The sequence below is a fragment of the Numida meleagris genome, chromosome 11, assembly GCF_002078875.1.
Source record: "Numida meleagris isolate 19003 breed g44 Domestic line chromosome 11, NumMel1.0, whole genome shotgun sequence".
NCBI classification, from domain to species: Eukaryota; Metazoa; Chordata; class Aves; order Galliformes; family Numididae; genus Numida; species Numida meleagris.
Window position 1 is genome coordinate 13,506,347 of NC_034419.1, and position 27,091 is coordinate 13,533,437.

The following is a 27,091-nucleotide window of genomic DNA, read 5'->3' on the forward strand; positions in this document are numbered from 1 at the left end:
CCGCCCCCCGCCCGGGCCGCCCCGCCATGCCCCCGGCACATGGCCTGCGCCCTTCGACGCCTGGCATCGAGGCGTGGGCCCGTCGCTGTGGTCAGCGGGGAGCTGGGCCGAGCGCCCCAGGCCACGCTTGGGGACGTCTCCCCGGAGCGTGGCTTGACACTGAGTATTGGGGCTGAGGGAAGGATGCGGAAATGCTATTTCGGAGGTGTTTCCCAGGGAGTTGTGCTGTGGGTAGGAACCGAAGCGGATTGTTCCCATGCGGAAAAGCTAACCAGCGCTGGGGTGTGCAGGGAGAAAAGAGATATTAAGCTGTTGGTGAGATCGGGCGTTGAGTTTTCGCTTTTTGGACCAAAGCGTTGACACTCGTGCCATGCTAAAGTTGATAACGTTACTGTAAGATATGTTGGTACGACAATGATACGTGATACGTATGTCCAGGCCCTGGCATCTTGGCATTCCCTTCTCCTCCTGGTTGGTCGCTAAATACCTGTGGGCTTGTTCTGCTTGGTGCTGTGCATTAACAGAAAATGGGTGTTAGGAAGAAAGAACCAATTCAGTGTGCAGTGCCATCTCCGTCTTCCTTGGTTTAGAGCTGTGAGTGATGATGGGTTCTTTTTTTGATCTGGATGGAGGTGTGTAACAGGAACTTACATATTGCTAGATTGTTTCAAGCCAGCGCTTTGGCTCCTGAAGTGACACCTGGTAGGTTCTTTGCGAGGTGGGAAAGGCTGCAGTGAGTGGTCATTAAAGCTCTCTCTGAATTTTTCAGAATAAAGAATTTCCAACATAGAAAAACTGGGTAAATATGTTTTGTTCATGACAGTTTTATGCATCTCTGTGTGATTTGTGATGTAATTTTATGTGAAAATGGCACTTTCTGTAGAGTTATGCAAAGTTTAGGCCAAAGAATTGGCGATGAATCCCTGAACTTTGCATGTGCATATGACAATACCTTCATGAAGTCTGAATTTGTTGCCATTTAATGTATTTGGTTTGACAAAAATGTTTGCTTTTCTTAAGGCTTTGGTCCCTTTGATATGGACCTAGTGTTCTGGCAAAGGGTGAGAAGGCGGTCTAAGTGAACTTTACGGATTTTATACAGCATGGTTTGTTGCTGCTATTCCCTCTCTACCTGACGATTACCTCTTAGAACTACTATCTTCAGCATCTTGGAGCATCCCAGTCTTACCAATACTTAATGCTATTCTTGCAGTTCTCTCAGCTCTTTCCTTTTCCACTGTGATGAGAAGTTGATCGGAACCGTAGGGTATTGTAAGTGAGAATCAACAATTATTCATTTAATAATGCTAGAATACTGCTGTGTTATTTTCTGTCATTTAATCTAATATTATCTTTTCACACTTTTTGTTTATCGTTCCAGTATTGGTCAGATAGCCTTATTAAACCCTCCACAGTGACAAATTCCTTGAGTAATTAATTTAGAACACAGCAGTCCATGTAATTAGTTAATAATTTTAATGACTTTTATGCCGTTCTTGTCTTCATTTGTGTCACTGATTACAACATTCTTATAAATGCTCTGTCCTGAGTCTTATAAGAAGAATTTAGAGAACAAAGCCATTATTTTTTTCTCTTTTAAGACAAGGCTCTTGGGCATCATCAATGTGCATTAACTTTTCTGTTTCAAAATGGGAACTAGAACTTGGTAAATGCATCATGAAGAATCTCGCTAAGGCTACATGTTGATGTTAAATCCTGCTGTCTTTCCTCTTCTGTTTTGCCATGAGGTGTTTTGCACAAGAAGTCAGTTCCAGCTTGCTGGATTTCTATACTCATTGAGTATTCACTATGTCTTTGGAGTCTTCTTTCAGTTTGCTCCACTTCCAAGCAGAGTTCCTCATCTTGTAAGTATAAAACGACCTTTGTTACACTTGTATGGGGTCCGTGTTGCACTAGGCTGTAGCCAAGGATGTTTTTGCATTAATTCAGTGTTTGATGTAGGTCTCTGGAACGGGATTGACTGGCTCTTATTTATTTATCCTTCACCAGTTCTTGTATTCTGTGCAGATTCCACCAGCTACAGTCTTTTATATAATCCTTTAATTAACAGGCAGAAATACTGAGTGGCACTGGACCTTTCTTAAGAAATCTGTATTGCAGATTCATCCGGTAGGAAAAAATGTCTTGCACAGGGCATAGCACATTCCTCCATGCCAGGTAATTTGGAATAAGTACCTGTGCAAGCTCTCAACCAAGCTGAATATGATGTAGATTTTCCTCTTTCCTTGAATTCCTTTACGTGTGCCATATGGTAGGACCCTGAAGCAGCTTATACATAATAATTTGTTACACACCTGTCCTTGTTGAACAAGTGAAATGATCCTCTGTAATGTTTCCAGGTGTCTCTGGATACAAGCAGTATGAGCTAGGTACATTTAGTGCTGTGAGATCTTACACATGTGTGCAAGTGGCTCAGATTTTCATCATTATCCTTTTTTTCCCCTGAAAAATGGCTTTTCAGTACACTTTATTATTTTTTTTAATTGAAGAAATCTGTTAGTGTTGAGGTTTTCTTTCTTGAAAAGGCTCTCTGAAATAATTTCACAACGTTTAAATTAACTTTATACATCCTTCCCTTTAACTATGTGTGTGTGTGTATATATATATATATATATACTTTCCAACTGCAGAAAAAGTTGAAGGTGAAGAAGCTTTTCATAGTATTCAAGGGTATAATGAGCTATGATTTTTAGAGCTAAGAAAACATCTTTAACTATTGATGAGGTGGATTTAAAATATTTTTCCTAAGCCACCCTAATAATTTATGAGGTGGTTTTAGATTCCAGGTTTTCTTCGTGTTGAATAACTTCTAAATCAGACTGTTGTGTGGCATTAAATCTTACAGAGATCTAAGTATAGTAGGTCAGAAACTACAAGGTATTTTTATCCAGTCCAACCTATATTCTTGTCGGAAAGTCATACCAAATTTATTTAGTGAGACCTATTTTCTGTAAGCCTAAGTTTAGCATTACTTGTTACCGCCATCCTTTATTTCTTTGTTGATTGTATTCTGTGATTTTGTGCGAGGCTGATATTGAGCTAACCTACTGGTGTCACCCTGTTTTCTCTTGTAAATTACTGTTCTGTTTTGTCTGCAGTCTTCTTTGGCTTCTTTACCCTCAGCATTTACTGCAAATCAGCAGCAGTGTTTCAAGTGATTGTCATGTTGTTCTGTAAAAATTCTTAGACACTTGCTGTCTAGTTCTACAGATATTAAAACATTCACTTCTGGCAGATATGACTGAATTTTTTCAAAAAATAGTAAAAAAAAAAAAAAAGTGTTTTTTTTTTGTCTAAACAGTGTGATTCTTAGCCTTGTAAAAAGCTTTCCTAACACGGACCCTTGTGTTTCCACAGAGCTAGCACATTTTCATAGAGTTATAGCATAGCAAGAAAAGGGAGAGCAAGAATGCTCATTGCAGCTGTAGGTTCCTGCTTGGTGTGAACATCAAGGTGTTCTAATATGTGTCTCATGGAACTCAGTGTCATGAAACTGCAGCAAGGTGCCTTAGGTGCTTAGATTTTCTTTTAGCGTAAAAATCATTAACTCCAGAGATTCCAGCTGCCTGTGTGATGCATAGGAGGTTCTATGCCATCTCCATGATCCATCATTTAACGTGGCTTTGGGTTAATTTTAGGGTGGTACTTTGTATTTCATGAATGTTGTAAGGAAGCAGCCGTTTATGCTTTTGGAACTGTTTTGAGGGAATTAGTCACTTATCTGGTAGTCTCTTTGTTGGCAGGATGTTTTCAGTATGCTGTTATTATGTATTTATGTTTTCCTTCCTCAGTGTATCAATTCACTGGTTTGGTAGCGTTCATTCTGTGCCCTGGAGATCACCAGTGGCACTCCGGATTTCAGAGAAAGATGTGGAAATTGAATGAGATTCTAACAGGGACTAAGAAGAAGAATTTGTCCTTGCTGGCGCTGGTCCAAGTGGTAAATGTTTGTGTTTAACCGTGGCTTTAAGCAGTGGATGAACAATCAGAGGGCTGTGAATATCTTATTTGCTCATGTGACATCTAAATAAATAGCTGGTAGTGTTCCTGAGGAACTTTTGCAGAAGGTTCAGAGGGAAGCCAGGTGTTTCCTGCTTGTGCCGTCCTCGGAGCGGCACTGAGAGAAACCCACGGCCTCAGGATTGCTGCATAGAGCTCTTGTGCAGGTCCGAGTCAGCCCTTCAGGCTTTACAGAAGGTGATTGGTTGTTTTTTGGGTTTGTTGCAGTGTATTTCTTCTTACAAGCAGCTGAAATCTGTGGAAGAACACCTCGAATTTTTACAAGGCCTTTTGAGCTTGGCAAAGTAAGATCCTGTGCCGTGGGAAGATGTTGGAAGCAGCACTTCTGTCTCAGAAAACAGGGAAAGGAACTACCTCACTCTGCTATGGCAGGTTGTACCAAAGGGAAGACTCGACCTAGCTTTGGCCAAGGGGGTTTCCATGAAAAAGGAGAGGGCCAAATGCTTTAGGATTTGCAAGTGTTTCATTAGAATTACACCAGCTGAAGCAGCTCGAAGGAGATGATGAATATGCACATTTTCTACCCAGTAGCTGAGTAGGAATGTGCTTAAATCCTGCCTATATCCAGGGCTAAGCACCTTTCTCCAGGGAGCATTTTGGATTCACGCTCTCTTGAAATTAGGATCATAAGCTCTTTCTTTCAAAGGGGGAGTAAAGGTCAGTCTTTGCTTTCAAAACCCAGGAGGTGGTAATGGTTCTGGTTCCCTTTTTGTCATTAGCGGGGCTCTTATCCGCTAGAACGCTCGCCACGTGTGGGAGCCTTCAACCCAGCTATCCTCCATCCGGAGGAGATTAATGCTCATAATTCCTTCCATCAGAGTGAATTTTGTAATCAGCAGGCTGTTGGCTACTGTAAGGTGGTGGTGCTCTCAGAAAGACAGAACGAACACGACTCTGTAGCCCAGCTATTAGACGACTCAGAACTAAAGCATTTAAGGAAATAATGCATGAAATCAAGGCAGTCATTTCAGAAGTGCCGGAGAAAGACACGCAAGCATTGCAAAAATCACTTTCAAATTGAAGTTCACCTTCTCTTCAAAGATACATATGAGTGCCTTTGTGGTAATTCCCAAATTTCATGTGCAAGCAGGAATAGAATTTGGACTTGAAAAGCGTAGGCTGAGAAAAACACCATGTGAAATAATAATAAAAAAATCTGTTTCGTAAACTGTTTTGAGGGAGGTGCAAAAGGAAGCTAGGACAATGGATTTCAAACTTGCTGATAAAGGAAAGATTGGACACAGATGCACTATATATTTAGATAGTTATGTATATATATGTGTTATATAGCTATGCAGATTTTCAGTTGAGATATGAAAGTGGTTATGTGTGTGGCTATGAAAGTAACCATATATGCAGGTTAAGGTCCATTCATACGAAAATCTACCCATTCAGGCCCAAATATTATTTCTCGTTAGGGTTTACAAAGCTCCTGGTCCAATCTATGTTATAATAATGTTTTGGTAGAGTCTTGGTATAAACAAATGTTCTGTTTTGGTTTTGTTTTGAAAAATGTTAGTGCAGAATGTCTGAAATTGGTAAGGGATTCTTTTTGGCCCTCTGTCTTTTGCCTTTATTTTCATGAGAATATAAATATTGATTACATGTGGGTAGAAGCGCTCTAATAAAGGAGAAAAGGCAGAAAAATTGGATTTTATTACTTAAATGAATAAAGATGGGCTTCTAAGAGCTGAGGGTAAAACAAATAGCTACTAGTTGTAGCTAATAATAGCTACAACTGTGCACCTGTGATTTTGTGGTTCATTGTAAACGTTTTCACTTCGGTTTCATTCCAGTGTTGCTTTGGCAGTTATGTTTATTGAGCGTTGTCTTCATTTCTGAGATCCCCTTGTGGTTTTTGGGGTGTGAGCATAAAGTCAGAGTGGGGTCGAACAAGAAAATATCCTGAAATAAAATTGTGCCCATGTCTATTAGAACATACGGGGATTTTTTTTACCTGATGTAATGAGTTTGAAATTTAATAAAATGCCTAAAGTGCACTTGAGCTGCAGCCACTTGGCCCGGATTGGAATAGGAGAGTATTTACAGTCCAGGTTTCTAGTGAAGCTTTTCTTCCCCTCCGTTACGTCAAAAAGCTTGAACAAACAGGAGCCACCGACTGTAACTGTAGATCAAATGTCATCAAACAAATGGAAGGAAATAGCTCGAGAGCTGCTGTTTTCAAATGTTTATGTTAAAGAAATCTGTCCTGATCTTTCAAGCTCTTGAACGTATTTTGAGCTGTACTAGTGAAAGGCGTTGAAGTGTTTTCAGTGGGATTTTCCTCAGCGCTAAGGGAGATGGCTGGCTTTAAAAGGAGCACTTTTAGCCTTAACTCTGGAATGAGTTGGGTTTGCTTGTTTGTTTGTTTTTCAGTTCTAAGATTGCACTTTTCTGTTGGATGAATTATTAAGATCACGCGCTACATCCCGTGTGTTAGAATTCGAAATGGATGCAGGATAATCACAGCTCAATACAGGGCTGTGTGGTGCTTGCATTTCAGAATAGACTTTATCTTTAAAAATGTCAACAATAAAACGTATGCGCTGCATGTAATGTGTTTGGCCCCAACTGTGTGGGATGTGACTGATTTCCCCTGGAAGCGGATACAGTAATCACAATGGGGATGTGTTTCAGAGAAGCAGGCATGTACCACCAAATCTCAGATGTTGGCATAGGCTTGTAACATGGTGAAGACACAGGTAGTGAGTTTCCTAAGGACTGGCTTATTCTCACTGAATCTTCTTTATTTTATTTGTAATTGCCTCTTTTTAGAGCCTGTTCCCCATCCTGTCTTTCTAGGACTTGGCACAGAGGTGACAATTCTAAGTCAGCCCTTTTGCAACCTACGTTTTTCTTCTCTTTCTGCTTGTATCAACGAGTGTAACTGCACTTCTCTATCTCTTTTCCTGGTGGTTGTTCTTGGTGTTCTTCTGTAGGCATTGCTCCCTCTCAGAGGCCTCCTGCAGTTAGCAGTTGTTCTCTGCTGCCTTCCATGCAGGTGGGATCTTTTATTCAGCTGCAGCACTCTCGTTGCTTGGGGAAAAGAGCAGCCCAGCACAGGATTGCTGCTGGTAGGTACAGGCATTCTTTTCACCTCTATTAAGTCACGTTTTATAAAGATCTCCTTTGAACCTTTTGGATTAATCTTTGGCTGGTTATTTTCCTTCCCATTTGGCAAGCAATTTCCTATGTTTCTAGTGCTTCACCAGCTCTTCTTTGTGCACCGCCTGTGATGTCAACAGGAATGTGCACAGTTTTGCTGCAGAGCGATGGGGCCAACCTCCTTTTTATGTTTGTGCTCACACCATAATAATGACATTTTATTATCTCAGGAACGTTACTTGAGTTTTTAAAGCGGTAGGAATATCACGTAAACTTCTGCTGGGTTTATTTGTAAGTACAAAATGATACATTAAGAAGAAGCATCGAATGTGTTCCAGCGGAGTGTCCTAAACTTTGTTATGCAGAAAAATACATAAATTATTAAGAATCCTGAAAATCAGACTCTTTGACGTCCTTTAGTTTTGAGAGAAAGTAATATTTAACTGCCCACATGCAGGACAACAGGGTCTATACAGAATGAAACCAGGAAAGAGGAAGCGTGGAGATGCCAAAGAAATTGCCTAGAGAGGTGAAAAACGCGGCATGTAAAGAAGTGCTGAGAGAATGTAATTCCTTAGTGTAAGTGAGAGGAGGCTGAGAGAGTGAGAAGACAAATTTGCTGAAGAGCATTGCAAAGCGAGGAGCTTATGGCGAGTAAGGAAGGAACCGGATCAGATTGCAGCAAGGCAGATTCAGCATGGACACGCGATTTTCTGGTGAAGTAAAGTTGGAATAATCTTTTGCAGGGACAATGGTGCTTCCATTGCCTGAGGTCTTTAAGAACAGGTTCAATTACCTGCATTGTTCCCAGCAGATAGTTTAGCTCTCATGCCTGGGGGCTGAGTGATGGGCTGGCTGACCTCTGGATGTTCCTGCTACCCCTCCTTTGGTTAACAGACCTCTAACTACAAACTGCACAGATTTTAGTAGGATCAGACTGATATACACTGGAACCTCTTTTCCACCCCTGTGGCCTGTTCAGCAGCTTTATTTCAGCTGGAGTTTTCTGTATCAATAAGAAAGGCCATGGCAGTTGTCAGGTAAAGGTTTTGGTTTTCAGTGGGTTTTGTTTTTTGGGGGAGCGTTTCTTGCATATAGGCCACCAAGACGATGCTGTAGCACGTGTCCTCTTCCTGTTTGAATATTCTTCTTTGCTCTGATGTTACATCGAGGCCAGTTATAGGATTGTTATTCTATGTGGAAAAGCTAAGAGAATTTGTGCACTGCTTTGTGCAAGTCAGCGTGGCCTGAGTGTGGATCTGAAGGAGCAATTGTTGCAGGTGGCTGCGTGCGTGCAAGAGGCAGAAATTGTTTCTGTTGATAAACTACAGTGTGGTGTTTGGTTCATAGGTACAGTGAGCTTTGTAATCTCATTTAATTTTGTCTGTGGATATATACCCACTTAGGAAAAATGTATTTCTTAGTGGGACTAGCAGTAAGAGGGAGGTGCTGTGTGTGATCTGAACATTGTGTATCTGTTGTAGAGGTAAAGGAGAGAAGAAATCTTTTGTAACGTTTTGTTACCAGTCTTCTTGACCATAAGAGGAGTGAGGAAACTGGAGAACTGATTTCTTCACACGACATTAATAGCTGTAGTTAATAAATGGCTTTAATTGCTGAAGAGTTTGCTAGCGGATACACAACTGCGGCCTCTTATCCATCTATGGTTTGCAGAGTATGTAACTGCTGCAGGGAGTATGTTAAAATGCAAGCTATTTGATTTCCAGGTAAATAATAGCAATGACAACAAATCCTTCCTTTTATCTGGTTAACGAGCATCCAGGAGTTGTTTGTTGAATGCGTGAAAATCGAGTGCCCTATTAACAGCTACGTGTGAGTAGTGGTGATTAGAAAAAAATAAGATTGTTTATATACTATAATAAAGAGCCCTGAGTTAATATAGTTATAAACATGTGACAAATGGATACTGTGTGAGTAGTCTTGTTGGCTAAGCGGGCTTTTGTAGACATTTAAGCCATGGGTTTGTTGGTGTAAATATGAATATAGATTGACATGCCAGCTAAGGATGAAATTTTGCACTCACCTTCTTAGTGTGAGCACACCATCTGAAACAGAAGATTTACTTGGAAAGTAGTGTGATGCTGTTTTACATACATTATCCCCCTGTGTACAACTTCAGTGTTTAGAACAAAATGAGATTGCCTTTTCAATTTAAAAAGAAAAGCCAGGAGACATGGGCCAAATGCTCATTAGTCATTAAGAGGAGAAACCCAAATAATTTTTAGGGTAGTTGTAACTTTCTAGAATGTGAGTTGTTGTTGTTTCTAAATGGTTGGGATTCTCACTTCTCCCATTGCTCTGGCATTTTTCTCTGCTGCTTAACACGACCGTTGTGTGTGAGCCGGTGGCTCTGACTCTAGGTGGCAGTCAGCGGTAGGCAGAAGGGAAGGCTGCTGGGCTGCTTTGGCTTGAACCCTGCGGATCTCTGCTCTGGTTGCCTTCTCTAGTTGGAATTTTTGTGGCGTTGGGTAGCAGTAAGTGTCTCTTCAGCTTTCTCCCTTTCAAATGGAGACAGAGATGCTATGAAGAAAGGAATAAGAAAAAAAGGGTGGCAAAAAATAGAGGTAGCTGAAAAAATGGTGCAGTGAAACATTCACGAAGGAGAGCTTTGGTAATGCTGAAAGTGGTGAAAAGACTTATTTACGGATCAGCAGGACTCTTGTCATAGATTAGCAGAGACAGATTTCTGTTTATAGGGAGGAATCCTCGTTTCCTGCTAAATTCAGTATCAGTAGGTTGCAAAAGGTGCAACAGGGATGAGAGGAGTGGGGGAGTACATCGTTGTACCCTGATGCTGAGAAATGAGGATTTCCTGACAGCCTCACAGGTGTGTGTCATTTAAGAAATACTTTCTGCTGTACACGCTGTGTCTTCCACCTCTGCCCCGTCCCTCATCCTCCTTTCGCGTTACCTGTCCTCTGCTCTTCATTTCTAACCTTTCTCCCATCCTTTATAGGCAATCCCTTTCCTTTATTCCTGTCAGCTCTCTGCCTCTTGACTCTCCACTTTTTCTTTGTATGAAAGTAGAGTAGGCTTCAATGTTTTTCTCTCCTTTTGCATGAACAGATCTGTTTGCCTGCCTGCCCAGTCACTGCTGAGTGGTTGGACGTAGCAGTGCTTGCGTGCTGCTGCCTGTTGTAACTACGGAGGAGCAGCAGCCTCTCAGCACTTGCTGCTCAGGGATGATTGCATTTCAGGAGATGAATACAGTTTTGATAAGAAAGCTATTGTTATAACAAATACAGTTCAAAAACAGGAATTAATCTATACATTTTATTGATGTCTGGTTTCAAACTCAGTGCCAAATTACAGGCTTGTTTGCCTCTGTGCAAATCCCAAGAAACTCCTTGGAAAGCACTAGAGTCACTCTGTACTTGCAGGGGTATACTTAAGATCAAATGTTGGCCTTCGATCTCGATAATAAGAAAATGATTTACTGTTATGTCGTACGTATGTATGTATAGCAGCATTTGTAAAGGGGCTGCGATGCTGTAAGTGCTTTGCACATGTTCTGCAAGGCAGGTCCTGCACTAGAAATCAGTAACTGAAAAGCAAAAGAGCCTGATTTTTGCTTAATAGAGTCCCATTAACATCGCTTCATTTTTTTACACGTAATAGTTTAACTGCGGAAAAATACAGATTTCTGAAAAGTAAGATGCTATTGTTGCAGGAAAAGGAAAAAAAAAACCCTCAAAAACTAAAGCTTGAATCAGATGTTTATTTTTACATGTTTGTAGTGAAAAATACCATTGGCACATTATGTCAAGTTCTGCAATTCACAGTCAAGTGCACTTCCAGAGACAGTTTGACAAATGTGGTCTATCATTTGTAAGAGAAAGCTTTCTGAAGAGAGTTAGCAGTGATCTAGTGCAGTTTTCTGTGTGAAGCTCATATGCAAGAAAGACGAGGTAGAGATAATTTTGGAATTATGTCAAGATTATGTGTTAGTATGACAGGTATCACAGTGCCTAATAGATGGCGCAGCACAGAGATAATGAAGAGTGATGCTTTCTGTTCCCAGCCCTGTGCTGGGCCTGGTAGGTAGCTGTGGGCAAATCACTCTTTCTTCCTCAATTTCTCTGCAAAAATGATGATAATGATGTGTATTGTTTTGTGTTTCATTTTGAGATCTAAAGGGAATACATAAAAATGAAGCGGTACGAACACAATGGGAAATAGAAGGTAGTAAAATAAGCGTTTGTATTACGGACAGCTTTGTACTGACAACTGATGATGAAATTATTGATTTTTCTGCTCTTCTTTCCTGTTGAGGGTATCGCTATGTATGTGTTCACAGGACTACAGGAAAAAAAAAAAAACACTTGCTATTTCTTACGATACTCTATTTTTCAAAGCCTCCTGCAGAATTTACTGTAATGTTATTCTGCTTTTATTCTTGCCCATTGTGGTCCTCGCGAGGGACAGCTAAAGCTTCAGTTAATGGAGGATAAGGACAGAAAAGGTCTGTCTGTCTCCCTTTTCTCTATCTCCTCCCTTTCTATTTCTCTGTCTCTCTTTGGCCATTGAAAATGTAGGTCATATTGCATCACCATGAAATGGAACAGTCAGAAAGGTGTTTGAAAAATGCTGACATCCTTAGCCCCGGGTGCATGCCAGTGTCCTTTGTTTACATTGAGAATAGTGTGGTACCCATGTAAGAACCACCATCTCTGTTCAGGTTAGTGGAATGGGACCTAAATTATGAGCCAGATTTTAAGATGCCTTTCATCTGCCTGCAGTAATTAAAAATTAGACAGATAAAATGCAGCCACTCACAATAATGATATACATGAGGAGCTAATTTGTAATCTTTAATCTGCAATAACCGTGACTGTGTAGCTTGAATAATATTACATTTAACAGAGAAGCTCAGTAATAAATTTTGCAAATCATGTTAATCATGTATACTCTGCATTGTCTTGATTAACTGTGCCTTTTTATCTTGAGAAGTGTCCGGGTTTATATTGCATGTTTGTGCACCCTTTGAAATGAGCCAAGTGGGATTTTGTTTCTTTGTGGAAAAATTGATATTCCTGACGTCCAGTTTCCTTTTGCTGCCAGTGTTTCTGATGTGATACAAGTTGTGATCGGTGTGAAATATTCCTATCACATGAAATACGGAACGTATCATTTTCTTCTCTTCAGGTGCATACGCATACAGGTTTTAAAGAAATGCATAAATATAATTTCAACAGTCCTTGGTTACCTTAGTTTGCTGCAGTAAGCTAATGTGCTTTTCAGATTGAACTTTCAAATGGTGGCATAAATCATACTGCGAAATGTAGGTATTTAGAACTGGAAGACACGATCCTGCTTAGAGAATATCTGTCATTATTTCTGAAACCGAGTCATTTTTTAGCCTGTCTCTTCTGTGCTTTGTGTGGTTGTATTTCAACTGTTGAGGTGTGATATGCCACGGCTTCTTGTGGCTTTTTAAATCGTACTGCTGAAGAAAACTTCTCGGTTGTGAGAAAAAATGTTGCAGAACAAATCTAAAATTAGTGATGAGATGATTTCCTGGGCAGAATGATGAATGCAAATCTTTTTCTGTTGAAATTAGATGAGGGAAAACAGCTCTAGTCGGAGTTAAGATGCCTCAAGTACACCTTGCCGTGGGTAGTCATTTGTATTTTGTATCAGTTCAGTTAGAATTATTCAAAAGGCATTGTTTTAATGAGTTACGGTTTTCATGTAAATATGTTTCTCTTAAATGGATAGTGTTCATTGTTCATCATGATTGTGCCTTTCTTACCTATGTCTATGCAGATACAATTTTGACCGGGATATAGCTTTTACTCTGCCCAGTCGTGGTTTCCTGTATTGCATGGTATTGAACAGCGCTTGCAACCGAGTTCCTTTGGTATTCAGGCACAGGGATTGACATAATGTTCAGTCTGGGTTGAAAATGCAGGCTTTCTGCCATCTTCTTGGATTGCTGCTCTGAGAATCTTTGTCACCTTTCCGCCCTTCAGCTCGCTCTCCCTTTTGCAGCACACTGAAGTGCTTACCTTCTGGAGAGGGAGCTCCTCGTGCCTTATTCTCAATCATCAGATCCCTGCCTTACATTACTCTTTGCTGACAGTTGTGGTTGTAATTGACCTGCTGTAAATTCTCGGTAAGAATTGTTCCTGTTCTTTGCCACCTATTATCCAGAGAAAGACTTCTCTTTAAAGAGTCATTAAACTGTCACTTTATTCTTCTGAAATTTACTCTCTTCGCTTCCTTCAAACTCAAATCCAGATGTAATCCCTACAGCAAAATTCACAGGTGGTAACATAGCATGCTCTGATCTCTTGCGTATAGGAATAAAATATTTACTGTTTTTTTGTTCACCCTCATCTGCTCCATTGTTTGTGCTTACCACTGATTGCCCTATTCCCAGATTTTTTAGCCTTCAGAGAAGCCTTCTGTTTTATGGGTGATTTTTTGGTTTCCATTTTTGCACGAAGCAGTGAAACCTGCCTTTTATCCAACGTGTAACATTTAAATCAGGATGAAAGAAAGGGCATTCTGCGTGCAGAGCTCCCAAATTCCCTGAAGAAGTTGGGGTAGAGATGAAGCAGTTGAGTTCTTTCATGGCAGGAGGATCACGTGCTTGAAGGGGCTGAGACTGCGAGGCTGAGCTCTGAGTGATCTTCTGCAAAGGGAGTCCTAAACAGGCAATGGAAAAAAAAAAATAGGTTTTCAACAAAGATTTCCTTTCTCAGTGAGCAGCAAAAAGAGTTGAAGAGAAAGCTTAATATTGTAGGGTTTGATTAGATATTTCTGTGTAGCATTTATTTGTAATTTCTGAGACTTCTACAAGTGTCGAAACTTGCTGACTGTCTTATTCACCGTAAAGCAGAACAGTAACTGCAGAGAAGAGAGAAAACAATACTGAACTTGTTCTCAAGTGTTGTCCACTGAAGGCAAGAATTAATATGTATTTATTAATTTTACTGTGTAATTAGAATATCATGAAGCTCTGTTGTGCTTCAAGGCTTAAGTATGTTACTGAGCAGAGTTAAGCTTAGTAAAGGTAAGAAATAGTAAATGTATCTGTAGGTCTTACCAGTCAAGTCCATGTCAGCTAGTAAGCTGCAATTTAAAAGGAAAAGAAAGGGTCTTGTCCTCAGTGCATAAAAAGAATTTGAAGGCGTGAAGTCAGCTTGCAGGCAGCTTCCCAGAGGAGCAAGAGAAGGCAGAAGAGCTTCGTTCTGCACCTTCCATCGAGCTGAGCCCTCCTGCCCCAGCACGGCTCGGATGCCCTCTTGGACTGCATTCCTCCTGTCTGGACTTTAATCCTTGGAGGGGAAAAAATAATTCTCGCTCAAGTGTCATCCGTCCGCAGCACTAGATAGCTTATTTATATCCATCTTCTGTACTTCTTAGTAAAATGAAGAAAAAATGCTAGTTTAACTTCAAACCACTAATACCAATCATTTGATCTACCATGTAACGTATGCACGAGGATGGGTGCAAATCATTTTAAAGCTTTAACCAATTAGGCATTGATTTATACTAAAACAAAGTCAACCATGCCTAACTTTATGTAAACAGTAAGTTTGTAAGCATTAAATGAAAGGAATCTAAAAACTTGAGCTTGAGGTCAGGGAAGTTCCTGTTGTGGGAAAAGCCTTGGTCTGTGTCTTTCTAATTTTTGTTAAATTCCTCATCAGCAATACAGTAATAGTCACTAATGACTCTTACACGAGGGCTCATTTTTAGCTATCCACGTTCTATGACATGGTGGTAAAAATGTCAAAGACTGCGTGCCGAGAGCTCCTGTTATTGGAGTCATGCTATATTCTAGAAAAATCCTGTGCAGAAAATACAGCGCTGTCATCTTCCCAGCTGGCGATACAGACACCAATTTCTGCTTGGAAATCTGGTCAGTGGTTGGCGATGTAAGCGCAGTAACTGGGCTGAAGATTGAGATTTAAACCAATGCATACCTTTCTGGTAATGTCAGGCTGCCGTTTAAAGAGCTGTTCTGTGCAAAGAGGGCATAACAGTTCCGTGCTTACCTTTCAGTTTTAAATTAATTGCAGAAGTGGTGTCTGTAAAGTTGATAAAACGCTTCATATTAGATTTTAAATAGATATAAACAGAGTTATGAAACTGAAGTAAGGTTTCAAATGTCTTACTGCTGTACTCCTTCTGTTTTGTTTCAGAATTAATCAGATACAAGTTAGAGAAAGCTTCCAGAATCTGAACAGATGAAGATCAATTGATAAATCAACCCAGCGTTTCACCATAATTTCAAGGTACTGTGACATGCTTACCGAAGTATTTTCCTTAAGCATAATATTCACATACTTTAGATGTGAGGAGTGTGGAGAACAGGATATTAACAGGGTTGCAAAGCAAGTCTGAAGTGTTACCAGATGCAGTGGGGAGAGGTTTTTTTTTTTTTTTAAATGCAGGTGTTTAATATATGTTTCAGTGGGAAATAAAGTGACTTTACGGTCAACCTAGAGGGACTTCAAGCTTGGAACAGTCAAAGCAGAAAAAGATTGCAAGTTGTACCCCAGTCACTTAGATCAAATGATTTGGACCAGGAAGGTTTGGCATGCATACAATGTAACGTTTAAAATTTATTTATTAGTTTAGAAGATGTAAAATTCTTTCTCGCAAATAATTAATTTTATCAATTTCTGAATTTCTGTCGTATTTTAATGTATTGGAAGGATCTTATGCTCCGGTACATACCATAGCCTACCAGAAAGTAGAACTGTAAACTGAGGCAAGAATTATACAGTTACTGAACATAGTGAGGTTCTTCTCCATAGCTAGCATTCATGGCAGAACGTTAGGAAAAAAGAGAGAATTATAATAAGTTGAAGTTTGGCTGAAGAGCTGATTTTGCAGATTATAGGAACTTCTAATTCATGGAGACAGTATCTATTTCTTTCTCTGTTTCCCTTAGATATTAATATTTGCTCTGCTCACATGCATTTCACCATCTTGTGTATTTTTTCTTGATAGAATGAAAGAAAAGATTTTACTCAGTTTGCATTTTCCTTATATGCAGACTTGGAAAATCCAGTCTGCTTTAGACAAACTAGTATTTGCTGTGCAAATCATCTTCTAATATCTTTTAAAATAGATTGTAGCAGATGAGGCCATTACAGTTAACATGGAGTTGGTCTGCAGAATTTAAGTGGCAGAATTAATCTGGGCTCAAGAAGAGTGCAGAATGTTTGTCATGTTGTGGCTCTTAAACTGCTGTCTTCTTTTCAACAGCTCAGCTAAAAATCCTTTTTAACCCTCAATTCTGCATTTGAAAATTTATATTTTGAAAGTTTATGTGAAAGAAAGTGCTATTTCAGGAAGAGAAATATTGTGTAACTGTTACTTGTGTGTTCCTTTTGCAAGATTGTAGTTTCTGGCCCATGGATTTGGGCAGGTTTGTGGCTCAACAGTTATGGCTTCTGCTCAGCAGAGCACTTGAGATCTGCCATGCTAGTTAGCAAAACTTAGGTACAGCAGTTCTTTTGTGTGTTGTACAGTGGGTTTGGTATAATACTGATCTTCAAAGTCAACGCAGTCTGGTATTTTTTGGAAAGTATGGATTAATTACAATAGGCTATTGGAATATTCCAGAAATCTGGACTTTTGTACGTAAACCTAACAATAGGACCAACTGAAAATGAACTCAAATTCCTTTTATTTATGTCATCAAACACTGTAAGAATATGAAAATGTAGCTAACTAAAGAATTCAGTTAAGTTTAGCATGGAGACATTGGACATATATCCTAGGTGCTTATTTACATTAGAGCAGAATTTCTTTTTTCTTCTTCAGTGTATTTTTCAACCTTCTAATCACTTTGGTGGCTCTCTGCTGGACCTCATCCAGTTTTTTAACATCTTTCTTGAACTGGCCCAGGCTTTCAGCTTCCAATCTCTGTATAGTGACACTTTCTTCCAGTGTATCTCCTTGTTATCCAAGATTCACATAAGCTGCACCTCATGTGGTGAGCTTGCATTTAGTCCCATCATCCAGATGGTCTGTTAAACAGGATTGGACCCACTATTGATCCTCAAGGACCTCCATATCTGACTGGCTGCCACTTTGACTTGGAGCCCTGTGAGCACAGCAGTTTAGCCAGTTTGCCACCCAATTTGTGGTCCGTGTCCATGACCTTCTGCGCTAATGCTTAGCACCCATGGATATGTCTTGTCAAGGCCTATATACCCGTCCATGTCCAACTGGTATGATTTTTTTGTTGCTAACATGCTACACACATTGTCGGTGTGGGCAGCGTCAGCGCGCAGAAATGAAATTTGTGAAGAATGGTATAAATTAATATTTTCATCTGCCAGGGTGCTCGGGATCTTGATGAGATGGTAATCAGCATGTCAAACTTCTAAGGGTGTGAGGATTCGGGCATTCACATCAGAGGCAGACAGCTCCTTTGTGCTCTCAGGGAGCTCTTGAGTTGTGTGGGCTGTGCATGGACCCAGAGTCTCCAGCCTCAGTGGATTACCACGGAGCCATAGACAAGCTGGCGAGAAACCAGTCAGGGTTTTGAAACCTTGCCTAGTAGGTAGGTTCTGTCTGAAGATTGTTGATATCAAAGTATTCCCCTTAAGTGCTTTGATTTCAACAAATGGAAATTCAGCCCAAATATTTTGTTACAGTTAATCTGAGCAGCTGTGTGTTGTAATCGCTTTAAATTGTAATATCACATTAGCTGTGTGTAAGGTCATACCCATTTCTTATTCCTTTGATTAAAATTGTTCATCTGCGTAGCCAGATTCCCAAGATTGTTTTAACATTTCCAAATTCAAAAGATGAGTTCAATACCACATCTAAAATAAATAAAGATTAGTTTGATTTCCAAATCATTAACCTGACGTATAATGCGTAGTTTTACCTACTCACAATTAAAATTTTAAAATTTTGTGTTGCTGGTCTGTATTTTCTCTGTTAAATTCTCTGCAAGAGCTGAGAGCATTTTATAGGACATATGCCGTGTGTTTTATAAGACGTGGCAGTGGCATACATTTATCATCTGGGTATTAAAATGTTACATTATTTTAATATAACAGTGTAGTCATTGTGAAGTTTAGATAAACACATGAGGGCATCAGTTGCATTCTCATCCTAACTCAGGATTCTCAGATTTGCTTACAGTTATTAGGCTCCATTCCTTGATTCATTCTTCTCAGAAAAAGATACTTCAAGTTAGTCTTCTAATCTTAACAATATTGTTTTTTTTTCTCCCTGGTACAGGTGGTTTATAGCAGGCATCCACAGTAATTTCACTTTCCAGTATTTAAAATAGCTCTATTCCAAAGCTTCTGAGCATCTTCAGCTCCCTTTGAAGTGTTAGTCATAAATAAAATTATACTATTTCCAGGATCTGTGGGAAAAGGATAATAGATTGTCATGGTTTGATGTTGCACTTTTTATTGTGTGCTGCTCGTGATTATTATTCTGAGGGATCACAGTCCTGTGTGTGAAGGGAAAAGTCGCTTGATTTCACTGGAGGTGAGAGTGAACTACAGATTACCATAATGCATTTTAGTCGTGTATTAATGTTTCCTATAGTGGAGCGCAAATGAAATGGTCTGTTTTGTTATGTCTGGATAGTTCTCTCATCACCTGGACATGCTGATTTATATGAACTTTTTATCTCTTGCCTTTCTACTTGCCCAATTATATTCTTCTACTCCTCATAGTGAAGACCTATTTTAAAATGCACAAAATCCACTCCCAGTTCCACTGCTCTCAACAGGAGCTGACACGAGGGTCGGGATTTCACTTCAGTGTGTCACCTGCTCCAGTTGTCATTTCAGCCTGAATCTCATCTACAAACAAGTCTTTGCAGATAATATTTTTCTTAGTTTTTCAGCCCCTCTTGATCGCTTCAAACCTTTTGGTTACAATTAACTTACCTGATTTCCTTCAGTGCACTGATGCCCCTCACTTCTTTTCTGTGAATTTGCTGTTTTCTTTCTTCTGAGTACTGACAAAATGACACCCTCATAGGTTCTGTCTGTCTCCCCCTTCATCATTTTAATTCATGCATCCTTTCACATTTGTCGTGGAAAGTCACCAATGAATGTAACGCTGTACTTCTGTTCGTAAGAGTTCAGCTGCAGATTCACCCTTCCTTTTCCATTCCAAGTAAGAATGATCACATCTCAGGTCTGGTACGGAGGTTGTCTCTTAGATTCTAACTGAACACCTGAGCGAGGTGTTCCCTGTTTGAACAGCTTTCCAGGACCACCTGGAGAAAGAATGAGACCTGTCAGTGCATGTGGGGAAATGCCTGCAGTGTCATGACACAACGTAGCCTTCCTCTGCAGTTTGAAGCAGTTGTTTGCTGTTTGTAGGCCTACATTTAGTTGTAGCATTAGATATGTTTAATATGTTGTTGAATCTGTTCGGTGAGCTTTGAATCGGCGTTATCCCCTTTTTTGTGTGTTTTGTTTCCTCCTCCTGACTCCATTCTTTCTTTCCTTTTACAGGTCGTGTTGTGTTTTTGTTTGTTTCTCTTCCCCCCATTACTTGGCTGTCTTCCGTGCATGCGCTGCTGCTTTCTGCTGTTCTCCTGCCTCACGTTTCCTTCTCCACTTTCTCTATTTGAGCTGAACTTATTCCTCCACATTTTTTTTTCTCTCAGTTCTTCACTATGTGTGCAGTTGTTCAGTCACAATCCCAGTCCCAGTGTCACTCCTTGGGCTGTTCTGCTCCCTCAGTTAAGCCCTTAGAATTGGCAATGTTTCTGGACAACTTTTTGCTCTCTTAAAGGAGCATGGGCTTCTTGGCAGCTCCTTCTACTGGAGTGTTCTGCCTGTTCTCAACCAGATTCATCGCTCTTAATTGTGGACACCTCATAGAAGCTCCTAATTTAGGTGCATGGTCATCTTTAACTTCATGGTTAGCAGGAAGAGAAGGGCTTCTTCAAAAGCTGTTTTGGACCAGGAGGGACCAAAGTGATCTCAAAAGCATCCTTGGCTCTCCACTGATTGCCCGGGGAGCTGTGAGGACTGTAGGGGGGACTGTACTCCCAACCTGGCTGTGTCATATTCCTAATAGCCATCTCTGTTCCAAGCATACAGCTTATATACATGTTTGCAGTTTTGACCTTCTAACTTCATGGATTTTCAGGGCTTTGCCTGTTTTCCTCTAAAATCATCAGCACAACCACGCTTAGTGCTTTGGAAATAGTTGAAGATCATTGAACTTGTGTGCTTAAAAATAAAAACAACCCGGAGACATCTTCAGCGTACTGAGTTTGTGGGAAAGAATATTCCTGCTCTCTGACTAATCAGTCCTGTGCACTGAACTGATCAACCCATCTTTCTGCTGCCTCTTTCCTCCCTCTGCTGGAACACTGATGTATTCGTGACGTAGTGGGAAAAATATCACTGGAGGAAGGAAGCTTACTAAGGGACAGCCTGAGGCCAGGCCACAGAGTTAGATCTGGAGTGGGAATGTATAGGAAAAAAGCTATGAAAGAGGGAAGGGAAAAAGCACAACAACAGGTTTGAAAGAGCAAAAAAAAAAAAAACCAGCAAGAGAGAGGTTGTGGGAGATGTATGAAATAGTGTATATTTACCTGTTCGGCACTTTTAAAGCAAGAGGCACTTCTGAGTGACTTGATGAGTGCTCATGCTAGAGCCTGAAAAGCTGGCAATGTATTAGCTCATTAAGGTACTTAGCTGATCAAAAGCAACTTTGACAAATTAAGCCATTCTACTTTTATGTAATTTGACACACATACTTCAGTAAGATTTAAAGAAAGGAATTGTGATGTATGAACAGTAATTCAGTATGTCAGTGTAAAATCTGTTGTTGCTGAAAGGCAGGTGTCGTTGTGCTCTGTATGGACACCCATCACTGTTTGCTTTAGGATCAATGGATAATAAATTATAATAGTGAAATTCTTTGTGAATTTCATGGACCCTGCCATCAGTCTTTCAAATTGCAGCAGGGACAGCTGGCTGACAGCCTTCTCCAGGACAAAGGAGAGTTATATGAACGCAATTTGTAATAGAAATCAGAACATTTGACACCGAGAATCTAACTCTGTCTGTAACACACCTTGTTCTATGGCTGGAGTCTGAGTTCAGCTCTGGGAATTTGTGGAGCACTGATGAACTGAGCTTGACAGGAATCAGTAATTGATTTTTTTTTTTTCCTGTCTGGCTTTTACAGCACAAAATTAGTTGAACTTCTGTTCAGAAATTCAGGATTGCTTTAGCACCTGACTGACATCTCCCACTGATGTTTGTAGCTTTATGTGTAAGTAGTTATTTATATTATAAAATACACTCTTTGATAATTAATAAAGGGATAACGCCTTCCGTTCATTAGTCATCTTTTAACTCTGGTCCCTTGAGCACCTTGTCCTCATATGTGGACCTAAAGTGAAGAGAGATTCCACCGTTCTGAGAAGAATTCTGTTGGACAAAAACATCTAACTGAACGTCCAGGGATCAGGGCCCAGGTCCAGAAGCTGATGCACCGCTTCACCTGTCTGTGGTGGCACTCACTGGGCTATCTTTATCGAAATCTTACGGTGTTTGCCTTTGAAGTTGCCTTTTTTTAGGGAGTTAGAGTGATCAAGAGGGGAGAAAAATCTCCCTTACTGTACCTTGTAACATTGCAGACGGAATTCAGAACAGCCTGAATGTGACAGACATGATCAGTGGGGTGGAACGCTGAAACTGTGCTTATAACTGCAGCCCATCCTACCCCGTGTGATGGCTGCCCGATGTGCTTGAACATACCAATTTTTGACGTGCCTAAATTTGGAAAGGAACACCTATAGCTTTTAAGTTCCTTGCTTTCGGGGCTGTGTTTCCACCAAGAAGACAGTGGAACATGAGCCAAGCGTGGCGGGGCCGGGCCGGAGCAGCCCCAAGGGCTTTGTTTAGCGTTGAGTTCTGCTGCTTGGTTTTTTGGCCAGCGCCCGGCCCGGAGCGGGCGGCTCTGCGGGTATCGCTGCTGAGGCAGAAATCTCCGCAGATCGGGCCCGAGAGCTCGATGAGACAGCGGTCGGTTGGAAAGAGAATGTCGTAGTGAAAAGTCTGGGGTTGGAATGAGTTTACTAGAGAACTCGGTAGCTTTGTTATTAACAGTTCGGGGACGTGAAGGCGTCTTTCAAATACTTTCAGTTTCAGTGAACTTGCCGAGCGCTTGTCACTTGTAGCGCTGAGCTTAAGGCACGGGCAGCAGCCCCGTGAGCCGGAACATCAGTGCTCGAGTGCGGAAGTTACCGCAGAAAACCAAATCGGGGCAAGGAAGGGGAAATCGCCGCGTTCAAACGGCCCGCGCCGGCATCGCCCGTAACGGCTGCGCGGGAGCCGCTGCCCGGTCCCGTGCCGGAGCCGCTGGCCGCCACCCGCGGCCCTCCGCCCCCGAAGCGTTGCCCCGGCGCGGGGCCGCCCCCGGCACAGCGTAGGTCCCGGGGCGGGGGCGCGTTTTCCTCCTCGCCGCTGCCCCGCCGCTCGCCGCCGGGCTTTAAGGAGGGCCCGGCGGGGCGGGGCGGGGAGCCCGGCCCAGCCCCGTGCCCGCCCCTCNCGGCATCGCCCGTAACGGCTGCGCGGGAGCCGCTGCCCGGTCCCGTGCCGGAGCCGCTGGCCGCCACCCGCGGCCCTCCGCCCCCGAAGCGTTGCTGCCCCGCCGCTCGCCGCCGGGCTTTAAGGAGGGCCCGGCGGGGCGGGGCGGGGAGCCCGGCCCAGCCCCGTGCCCGCCCCTCGGCCCGGGACGGCAGCGGGAGGGAGGCCGGGCGGGGTTGTGATGCGGCCGTTGTTTTTGTAGGGTCGCGGGTCGTGCTGCGGAGAGGGAAAGGCGGCCCATGGAGCCGGGGAGCGCTTGGCGGGCGGCGTAGCCCGGCCCCCGCCGCTTTGTTAGCGCAAACACACAAACACGCCCAAACGCGCCTCACCTAGGCGGTGAAGAGGAGGGAGCGCTCCCATACATAATGGGCACTCGGCTCCTGCCCCCCGGGCCGCCGCAGAGGTGAGTCGAAGCCGCCCCCGGGCTCGCAGGCTCCCGAGAGGAAAGGCAGAGCCGGCGGGGAAGGAGGGGGGTGGGCGCGGGGCTGACAGCGACGCGGCGCCACCTTAAGCGCGGCGCCACCTTAAGCGCCCGCTGACTTTTCTCGTTACATTGTAGCAGCGGAAAGAATGTCGGCGCGGGCCGCGGGTGACGTCAGAAGGGAGCAGCGCAGAGCGGCGGCGGCCAGGCAGCGGCAGCGGCGGCCCCGGCACGGCGAGGGAGGCGCAGGCGGAGGAGGCGGGAGCGGCGCCGGCCCCGCCGCCACCGCAGCGGCAATGGCGGCCGTCGGGGAGCGCAGGTCCCTGCCCAGCCCCGAGGCGATGCTGGGGCAGCCCTGGAGCCACTGGGTCGACGCTGCTAAACTTCACGGGAACGACGGTGAGCGGACGGCCGGCCCCCCCGCGAGCCGCCCTTCTGCCGGTGGGAGGGCCTGGGAGGAGGTGACCCCCCCCCCCCCCCCCGCTCCCTAATCCGGGGCCCGATCTCTGGGGGAGCCCGAGCGCAGCCCGGGCCGAGGGCAGCAGGTGGGCAGCCCCCTCCTCCCCGCTCCCCCTGCCGGGCACGGGGCTGCCCCCCGAGAGGGTCCGCGACGGGAGCCGGGGCTGCGCCGGGTGGGCGTGCGCTGAGCTCCGGGCGCTTTCTGTTTCAGGAACTGCACTAGAAGAAAGTTTCAAGGAATACGGGAAAAATCGAGAAGCGATGCGACTCTGCCGAGAAGGTGAGTGCGATTGGTTCGTGGGGAAGAGTACCCGGAGGAGTTTCCCTGCTTGGAAGTAGGTACCGAAGGACTCACACAGGAAGGAGATGGGAAACTCCACTTCCATCCAGCTGCTGCGCTTTGGGACCTGTGGCCTGTCAGTGGGCGATGCCATCAGCATTGTCATTAAATAATATCTAATCACATCTAGGAGGTTAAGCGCAGGTTACTTATTGTATTGTCTTTACTGTGTTTCTAGTGGGATTTTCTCTGGTCTTAAGTAATCTATAGGAAGCTGCGTGACCAGTGCTGCTAAGATCTCTTCTTGAGCCTAGGACGTTTGCATTCAGATCATAATCCGTGTTGGTGCTCGGACGCTGCTCCCCCTGTCATGTCAGCGAGTTGTGTTTATTTCTCACTGCTCAGTGAGAGTGACCTTTCACCTGTGATTAGCAAAAGCTCAGGAAGGGCCCTGTTGGTTTCTAAGGCAGCAGCGCTGCTTGGAGTTGTAACCAAATGACAGGTGACACCTATAGGTTACCGGTAACTTTGAGACAGGCAGTGGGAGAACAGTAACAAGCCTGAATACTGATGTTTAGCTCTCTTTTGTTTGTTTGATTTTTTTTTCTTCCCAACTTAGCAATTGCTTTATAGGAGAGAAACATTCTAAAACTTTATTGTTGTTAGCACAGATTCACTTTGTCAGACTTAGTGAGAGGTATACGCCATAGAATAAATGCCAGATCAGTTGGACGTGAGTCACTTACTGGATGCTGTTAGGAATGGAAGGCTGAGTTTGTAAACTTTGTTTACAGTCAGAAGAGACAGGGCTTGCAGGGACCTCAGGAGATGATCTGATTCAGCACTTCTGCTTTGGAGCTGCAAACAGCAAAGAAGACTTGAAGCACGTTGGCACACTTAGTAAAGTTGGGGGGGAGTGATCTATAGTGAGGCTGAATCGAGATGTCTATTTATTATTCCTATTGTTGCTAAAATTTAGGAAAAAGGAATGATTTATAGGACCAGATTCAGTGAGCACTGGGCTGTAAGGGAGATGCAATAGAATGCCATGCTGCGATATTCAAACCCGTTTTGCCATCTCTCAAATGTGTCTATAAGTTCTTCGGTATATGAAGAAAATGTTTCATTACTTCATTGCTGAGTTCCAGTCTAATATTTGTGTTGAATATTTCATTTATTTTTCAGAGTAAGCAAATCATTTAACTGCTAAAACAGCCTTTATAACAATAAGAACGCGTTATCCTTGTAAAGATTTTGCTAATAAGGATTTTAAAACATTCTTTCTAATTTCTGCCCCTTAAAATAGAAGCATCTAAGGTTTCCAGATTTCAAAGATTAGCTGGCAGGGTGATGAATAATCTTAGGGTTTGTTTTTTTATTTCCCCTCCGTAAAGAGATCATGAAACTGTTCTTTGTGTAGACTGACCGCTGAGACACAGCTTCTCTCCTCTGAATTCAACCATGAGAACGACTTGTAGGATTATGGTTTGAAGGAAGCTCATGGGGAAAAAAACAAACAAACAAACAAAAAAAAGCCTTCAAGAATTCAAACTGAACCTTAGTTGCTATATCAGACTTCCAAGTATCTTTTTATTTTGATGCTATCATGACAAGTGAATGAGACACTGACTTGGCATACACCTATAATTGGTCTGAAGGGAACTCCGCCTACAAAGCAGAGCAAAAGATAAAGTTGTACTAATTAGATTTGCACTGAAAGGACATGGGGATCAGCAAAACACACCAGCATGTGTATGTATTGTGTTAATGAAATCAAGTTTTGAGAACACTGTAAATGATTCCTTTACCCAGGAAGAATTTTGTATTGAAAACTGAGAAGCAAATGTTTATTAAGCAATTGGACTGCCTGAACAATGGACTTTAACCTGGAAAATACAAAACAAATTAGAATTGACTTGATTGAATTTAATACCTCAAGATTTTTGTCATACTACACAGTATTTAAATACGGTTAAATACACAACTCATTGTGTAGTGAAAGTTCTTCCACCTCAGATTGGGAGTTGAGTCAGAGGCCCAACTTGACAAAGTATTTCAAGGTTATTTGGGTTAATTTAACCTTGTATTGCAACTCTTCCAGTTTGCATAAAGGTATTAAATATTCGTGTCCTGGAGAGGGAGAGAAGAAGGGAACATGACTTTACAGTCCACTTATTTGAACTGGGTTCAAAACCAAGAGCTGTTTCCTTTATTTAACAATTGTCAACTTTCAGGTCAGGTTCCCACCAGCCTGTGGACCCACTGAATTATAGTTGCTTCTTTTCCCACATGCTCTTTCTTTGCTCCCAGTCTTCTGTTGGGAATTAGCTTCAGCATCGCTCTGCCTGATGGTGGGAAATGAGTGTCAGGCTTTTAGACAGCAGAGTACAGGTCTCCTGAATGAAGAGTGAGTGTTCTCATTGTCGTAAGGCTGTACTAAAAAGAGGGTTAAGGTTACCAGCTTCTCCTTTTGTTATGCCTTAAAGGAAAAGAACGATGCCTGTTATTCTTTTAAAGAAATGAAGGACATAACTGTGTAATTCCAGAACAACATCTGCAAGCTTTGAAGAGATGCAGGATTTTAGGGGCACATTTGTTACTGGAATTTCCTATTTGCTGATCAGGCAGCTTCTCTCTCAGCATGCTGGCTGTTGTGAAGCCTGATGAGTCCTTAATACCTGTCAGGGATGCCAGTTCTATGCAGGGATCAGGAAACTAAAATTAGTTCATAGTCACAAATATTTTTCCTGCATCTAACCCTCCTTGACATACCCAAGCTCCCATCAAAGCAACAACTAGAAATTGTGGCATTCCAAACTCTCAGTGTTCCTCTTGCATATCCCTGTTTCTTTTTCACTGCTCTTATATGCTTTCTGTTCTGCTAATCCATAATGTACAGTCTTTCCTGCTGGGATCCTCGAAGCCCTTCACCAAAGTGAGAAGCTTGCTGGATGCTTTCCCGCATGTTGCTTTCTGAGGCAGTAAGAGTCCATGCTGAGCTCTGATGTAGAAATTAGAACCACAGGAATATGGTACGAGCCCAAAGCACTTGGCTCGCTTTGGGTGTGGAAAATCCCCAACAGATCAAGCTGAGAAATGGGCATCCTTCATTATGGGGAAAAGTCTTATTTTAAAGTACCCTTTAAATCTTTCTTTGTACGCCAAAATCTTTTTGTGACAAATGGTACTATCAATTTAAGTCCA

At 42.5% G+C, this 27,091-nt stretch overlaps 1 protein-coding gene across 3 annotated transcripts in view; it reads left to right on the forward strand.

Annotated features, from left to right (window-relative positions):
* ATXN7 (ataxin 7) overlaps positions 15,303–27,091 on the forward strand; it is a 66,237-nt gene continuing 54,448 nt past the window's right edge. The window contains exons 1-4 of one of the 3 annotated variants that reach the window (XM_021409982.1): positions 15,308–15,413; positions 22,930–23,130; positions 23,287–23,547; positions 23,819–23,887. In XM_021409982.1, the coding sequence (XP_021265657.1) occupies positions 23,298–23,547; positions 23,819–23,887 (319 nt within the window). In that variant the 5' untranslated portion in view covers positions 15,308–15,413; positions 22,930–23,130; positions 23,287–23,297. Of the gene's footprint in view, positions 15,414–22,925; positions 23,131–23,286; positions 23,548–23,818; positions 23,888–27,091 lie in introns of those variants that run through there. The other 2 variants (XM_021409983.1, XM_021409984.1) reach the window with 2 other exon arrangements.